Source organism: Lactuca saligna, chromosome 2 (genome assembly GCF_052625555.1).
Source record: "Lactuca saligna cultivar CGN05327 chromosome 2, ASM5262555v1, whole genome shotgun sequence".
NCBI classification, from domain to species: Eukaryota; Viridiplantae; Streptophyta; class Magnoliopsida; order Asterales; family Asteraceae; genus Lactuca; species Lactuca saligna.
The window spans coordinates 76,027,459-76,034,481 of record NC_136418.1 but is presented as its reverse complement, the minus strand read 5'-3'; the positions used below and the strand labels follow the sequence as shown (position 1 = coordinate 76,034,481).

The following is a 7,023-nucleotide window of genomic DNA, read 5'->3' as shown; positions in this document are numbered from 1 at the left end:
TGATTTAGACTTTATTGGATGATGACAATGTTGGATAAGTAATTAAAGCTTTGGTATGTGTCTTGGAGTCAAATGGTAAAATGAAAAAAATGATGTTTTAGATTTCTTTCATGAATTATGGTTTTTAGTTCGACATGTATTAAGCCAAAATTAAATAAATAGAAGTGTAGGGCTCGTCACCAAAACGGAGTTGAAAAGAAGAAGTTATGACTGTTTGAAGTTGGAGTGATATCGGGTGAAAACCCGTTCTCACGAGGTGAGCAGTAATTCTCACGACGTGAGAAGTGCTCATGAGATAAGAATATATTCTCACGACATGAGAATTGTGCAGCCAAAGCCTACAAAATTTTTAGGGTTTTCAAGGTATTTAAAGGTAAGGATTCATGTTTTAGGGTATTTTCTTAGCCTCCATCATATCTAGAATCTCTTAGAAGAATCCCTAGCCTCAATTTTCAAGATTTGAGCCTTTCCCTCCCCTCTCATCTAATTTTTGGAGTTTTTGGTGGGTTTGGAACAATGTTTTCATGCAAGATTGATCCTTGAAGTTTGACAATTGAAGATCTCAACTTTCATCTACATTCTAGACCTTTGTAAGTTATAAAGTTCCAAGCTTTATTGCATTCCATCTTTGGATCTAAGTGTATTTGGTGTTTTGGTCCATTTCAATGAGTTTTGAGTGGGAGTTGAGAATAAAGTTTGCAACTTTATTACTCTCCAAGGCCCCAAGAACATTGAATGTTTCAGATATGGACTCCAACACCTTTTGATCGCATTTAGAATGTTTTCTTGGACCTCATGGACTAGCAAAGTTCTGATCTTTTGCCTTCCCTTTCAGCCATGCAAGTTATTTTGGTCATTTAGGCCATTTTGGTGTATTAAAGTTTAGATCTTGGAAGCTTGAGACATTATTATGGATAAAGTTATAAACTTTATCCATCTAAACATTATGTTAATTCAGATCTGAAGGTTGGAGACTTGGACCTAATGGGTTTAGCTGAGAAAGATGCATTCTTGGTCCCTTTGAGACTTAAAGACTGGATCTTGGTTGTTTGGATTATCCTAATGGATAAAGTTGGAAACTTTATCCATTAGGAGCTATTTAGGAACTAGATATGATGTTATGGGCCTTGGTCTGAAGAGACTAAGCACTTAATGAAGATTTTGGCCTTCTGACCAGAAGTCACGATGTGACATAGGATGTGTCACGACGTGACAGTATCTAGAATCGTGATTGTTTTTCGTTGCATTCTCACGATGTGACCAAGGAATGGTCACGATGTGATGTTGACTTTGAGTAAGCTGACCGTTGACCTTGTGGACTTTGACCATTAACTTTTTGACTAGTTTGGCTTTTGATCAAACTTTGATAGAATAGAGTATTTGACTAAGGATTGGTCTCATGTAACATCTGGAATTTCAGGTATGTTATCGTATGGTTGAATTCTTGAGGTTTATGGAGTGACTCGACGAATTGGGAGTCCAACTCGCCGAGTAGGGCTGAGTTATCGTGTGGGATTTAATGAATGGACTCGACGAGTTGGGAGGCAGACTCGTCGAGTTGGTGCTGGGTAGAGAAACCTTAATTTCTCGGGGTTGGGGCCTATATAAGGGAGCTTATGCCCCCATTTCCGCCTCATCATTCGCCGTACACCCATGAGAGCAAACCCTAATTGCTATTTGAGCTAGAGAGTGAGAGAGAAGCTCATATTGTGGTTCTTGTGCATCATTTGAGGAAGACGATGAAGTTATCAAGGAAGAAACTGGAGGAGAGGCTCTTGGATCCAGTGATTTCCTATCCAAAGCTTCTGAGGAAGGTGTAAAGAAAAACCTACACCTTCACAACCAAATTGACATTCATTACTGCCTAGAGTTTTTGGGAGATGATGATGTCAGCAATTTGATCTAAAGGTGGAAAACATATGATTGAAATACAATCAGTTGTCTAGATTATTTAAAATGATGTCATAAGATTTTTGTTTTAATATATAGTAAAGATAACATAATTATTAATATGCTTATTTAATGCCTTTTTGAAAAAAGAAAAAGTTAAACGGGTTTGCATTTTGAAGCGAAAAACTATAAATAAGAAAGTTAAATTATGAACAATATTAATTAGGGTTAATGATGACATAGATTGTCAAAAGATGTTTTGAAGGAGATGCATGCTTCAGTTTGTAGATATTTGTGTGAAGCCAAAATACAAGTGTGATAATTAGAGATGCAAGGAAGAGGCAATACACAAATTCTAAGAATATATGAGCAAAAAAGAACCAACTTATGGTGCTACATTCTCTTATGAATACACAAAACATCAGTTGAATCACAAACATTGACATGAGGACGAAGAGTATTAGGGAATCATAGTTTAAGAGAGAAAAATAGAGGAGAAATATAGGACGGCCATTCATGTTTTTTGGTCAGATTTATGGAGAAACTGAAACTGATATTACAAATATAAATAGAATTATATGCTTTAATCGATAACATAATTTCTGATTTTAAAAATTCTATAATTAAACGTAATTGTTCTCTAATTGTGAAATATATTTTAGAAAGTATACATAGATTCTATAATTAAATGTAATTATTTTTGAAATGTAATTGCAAAATTTAAAGATTTTATAATTAAATGTTTAGATTATATTTTAGGAAGATGTTATATCAGCAATTTGATCTAACAGTAGAAATCATAGGATTAGATTATACGTTGGGAAGATGATGTCAGCAATTTAAAGATGAACCATCTATCTTCATCAAAACAAAACGTGGAAATGCATCGTTCAACTGAGAAACACATTACTAAAATTTCAACAATTCCCAATGATGCCCATTTTCTTGTCTATTACCCTTCCAAAAAGCCAAGCAAAATGTATCAACTTTAAGGTCTATGTACTTGTTTCCATCTCTCCCACCCTTTCCAACCCACTTGCCACATAGTCACCACATCAATAGCTCTATCACCTCCCAAAACACATTATATGGAAATCCATCCCTCCAAACCCAATCCCCTAGATACACGTTTCACAGCACATGGTACAAATGGAGAGAAGAGAGAACAAAGGCTTAAGTAACCCAAGAGTGGTGTAGCCAGCAGGTAATTTGCTTCGACTCCATCTGTCTATCCTTATGCATTTGTTACATGGTAAAACTTTGTGTGGTTATTTTCAATAATGAGAATGAGAACGAGAATGAGGAGGTTAATTTTTAATGCCTTCTATACGCACTTTAGATCAATAACTAATCTTTTTTTGTTCCATTGTCTTAAGCGAGACATTTTGCAAATTTCGCGTTATTGACATGGATCTCAAAAATAAAAATTCTACTTGTTTGTTGTTAATCATATCAGATCATGGGTACGTTGTAGCATAAACAAGCCTTCAAATTTGCGGATTCTAAAGTAGGTTATCTGTGACTGTGATATGTACGTAAGTGTATGAATGCACCAAAAGTAGGATATGCCTCTACAATCGATACAGATCCACTAATTAATAATTATCTATCTGTCATCTCAACTATTTAATTTCTCCCATCCAGGAATGTTAGCGGAGGCTTCATTCACCATCTTCACTAGTCTTACCTGCAAAAATATCATATCATGTTTCATTCCATGATGTTGATGGAAGAGAAAAAGAAAAACGAAAATGAAACCAAGGGGAAAACAACAAAATCCATTCTTGTATATTAACAAAACAAAAGCAGTGTTTAGAAGACATACGACACTTTGAGGAACGCGAGGAGGAGGTAAAGGGAGGTTTCTGGGTGGAGGGTCACGAAGATATGACCTTTTGTCAAAACGCCATTCACCAATCTTCCCATAAGTTAACTCTCCCTGTAGTGTTGTAGTCAAAAATTTTTGCATATCCTACTTTCACTTCTTTCTATTTGGTTTGTGATTGTTTGATAGATTTACCTTCATGTTGTAATCACAACCATACGTGTAATGGATAATGAACTTCTTTCCAACTTCTTCGTCCCATGGAGGCTGAAAAAGTGAAATTTAAAAAAAAAAAAAAAAAAGGATTAAATGCAAGAAAAACAATGTACTTAGCATCCTATTTCAAAAAAGAATAGGAATAGATTGAAGATTTATTAATGCAACAAACCTGCAACATCAAGTCTTTACGAAGAATATGCCGGACATTGTGCAATGCAGAAGCCACTGCATAGGCATACCTATTTATTTCATACATAATAAAATTCAAACCAAAAAAAAATTCGTTTTTTTTTTTTTTTTTTTTTAAATTTTTAACAAACATACTACATATATAATAAGAAAGACTTACATTTCCAGTACCCACCCAAAGGCTTTATCAGTCTCCAGGTCATCTTTCATTCTCAATGAAATATTCATCCATGTGGGACCAATTTTCTCCAAAAGATTCTGAAAAACAATTTCAACATTTAACTACACAAATCAAAATGGTTACATAAAAGAAAATGAGTTATATTGCAATTTCTTATTCCATGATGGAAAGAAAAAACAACCCATGGCTGAAAAATGAAAATTAACAAAATGAAAAAAGTTGTATTCCTTCAGGAATGGATTCCATGAGACAAAAAAAAAAAAAAAAAAAACAAAAGGTTTTCGCATTGCAATGGAAATGAACTATTTCAAGTAAATAAGGATTTACCTTGCTAATAATTACTGGAGAATTGCCAATTGGATCAATATTTGTAACAGGACCCTTCTCCATTGGATAGAATTTCCTCATGATTTTCTCATTTTCAGCTGGTTTTATGTAAAAAAACGGGAATCCAGCTGGATGCTCTCCACGTGCCAAATTTGGCAAAGGGTTTACAAATATGTGATCAGGTTCTGCCATTAGAATGTATCTGCATTCATCAGTAATAGAATGCTCTATTTTTTTAAAATCCACTCAAATTAATTTCCACTCATAAAATATTACAAAACTCACTCTTCCTCGATTGTTGCTCTTTCTAACCATTGCACAAAAGCCCAAGGTCTGTTTAACACAACATAACCCTGCAAATAACAATTATCATGTGAAGGAGATGATGTAAAAAGATCACTATTTGTTTTTATAAGAAAAAAGATGACTCACCCGATCAAGTCCATCAGGAAGAGGATCAACCACAAAAGTTGGAATCTCTTCCATCAAATTATCAGAGCTTCCCGAATGCAAAACCCTAGTGAAACCTCCCATATCTGATCCAGGTAAGTCCTTCACCTTTTTATACCAATAATACATAATCCTACACTGCCATTTGCTATAAGGTGCATCTGTGGCTGTAAGGGCAACATGGTATTTTAAATTCTTTTTTTCTGTCATGCTTCTAATGGCATCATGAAACCACTCTGAACCATTGTCCCTTAATTTCAGGGAATCACTTGTATTGTGAATTACCAGAGTGACCAAATTATAGGTACCAAAGAAGAAACCAAGAGCTATTAGAATCAAGAGAGGTGTAGATGCTCGAGCCATGTTGTTCTTTCTAATAAACATCAACTATGCTAATTTGAGATCCCAAATTCTTTGACCCAACCACAAACATGATTGTCTCCAGAATTATACGTTTTTCTGCAAAATCTGGAAAATATAATTTACGAATGTAAATGGGGTGTAAATGTGGAAACTGGATTCTGTGATATACGAATTATCATTGATTAGAAGAAATATAATGGCCATTAGGTTTTGTCAGAATGATGATGTCTAAAAACTATTTGAGAAAATGATGCCACGCTTTTGTAAATGATTGCACATATATAAAAAGTTAGGGTTTAACGGGTGAAGAGTAGTTTCAGTAACAATGTTGCTGTATCTATACTATTTGAGATGGTTTTAGGTTATATAATGAGATTTTCTCCAAAACTTAAAGAGTATTTTTCACCTTAAATATCATATTTCTGAAAATGCTGGAGTAACGAACAGATCTGTTTAATTGGAACTGAAAAAAAAATCAAAATGCTGACTGCAATAACGTAAAAACGCGAGACAGAGAACAAAGAGATATGATGACATTAGATTTCAGAGGCGAACACAACATTGACAAAGCTTGATAATGAAAAAAAATCTAAGGAAACCGAGAATATGAAGTAAAATAGGGGGAATCATACCAGAAGTAGAGGTGACGATACGGTTGCATAGATTCTTAGGCAGAGATGGAAGACTTGTGAAGGTATCGAAAATGCCGGATTCGAACTTGTTCGTACGATTTACAGGTGTGCCTTTTTTGGGTTCTGAACTATGGAGAGACGAGAGAGACAAAAACGGTATTGTATAGTATTCTATGCCCCACTTTTGCTTGCCAACAACTCTTCTTGTTAAATTTTTGGGCCAGTTTGATACACATTCTTTCAGGTTTTCACAGGTTGAATGAACCAAAAAAAGTTGTTTGATTTACACAAAAGTAAAAGTATGGATCTTTCCGGTAAGATATGTGTTTCCAGGAAGCCCTAAAATCATATCTTTCCGTCTTTTTTTTTAAGTTATTGGATTATTAATATTTTTAAATAACTTCTTTTAAATTTTTTTTAGTGAATTATTTTTTTTTCATCATTCAGCACAATCAGTCAGATGTACAATCAAACAACATGGTTTCTTTCCCAATCAGAAAACTTTCCCACACAACACTTTCCCAGACAGAAACTATCAAACGGGACCTTAGTCCGAGAAATTAGTTCTCCTTTTAGACCCTTCGGTACGGTGGCCACCAAGTGGTCGCGGTCTAGGTGACCACGAACCACGATAACACACACCACCCGGGTGGTTTATGGTTCTTCGTGTTCGGGAGAACGATTTCAACCAACCAATCACTTCATTTTTTTGTCTTAAATCTCGTTTGAACTCCTTTCTCTTTTCTATATTTTCAATCTACTCATCTTCCTTCAATATTTACCTATAAATACTACAACTCATCTTCTTATTTTCATAAATTTCTTCTCCCTTTAGTCGTCAAACATTTTTGTTGTTTGATCATTTAAAAATCATGCCTCCCAAACACAAGAAATGGTCAGAAGAGGAAAAAGATAAATTAGCACAAGCATGGGTGATGGTTTCGGAA

At 34.7% G+C, this 7,023-nt stretch overlaps 1 protein-coding gene across 3 annotated transcripts; it reads right to left on the bottom strand.

The window, feature by feature from the left end:
• Positions 1–3,302: 3,302 nt before the first annotated feature.
• LOC145031082 (hydroxyproline O-arabinosyltransferase NOD3-like) lies at positions 3,303–6,320 on the bottom strand. Of its 3 annotated transcripts, none has more exons than XM_078979559.1 (10): positions 6,077–6,320; positions 5,851–5,931; positions 5,064–5,549; positions 4,917–4,984; positions 4,632–4,833; positions 4,284–4,381; positions 4,104–4,173; positions 3,911–3,982; positions 3,716–3,829; positions 3,303–3,577 (listed from the first exon to the last, which is right to left on the bottom strand). In XM_078979559.1, exons 3-10 carry the CDS (start codon positions 5,463–5,465, stop codon positions 3,509–3,511), a joined length of 1,095 nt encoding a protein of 364 aa, XP_078835685.1. In that variant the 5' UTR covers positions 5,466–5,549; positions 5,851–5,931; positions 6,077–6,320; the 3' UTR covers positions 3,303–3,508. The 3 variants fall into 3 exon arrangements, with proteins under 3 accessions (XP_078835685.1, XP_078835686.1, XP_078835684.1); XM_078979560.1 differs by having other exon boundaries at positions 5,851–5,907; XM_078979558.1 differs by lacking the exon at positions 5,851–5,931.
• Positions 6,321–7,023: the final 703 nt, after the last annotated feature.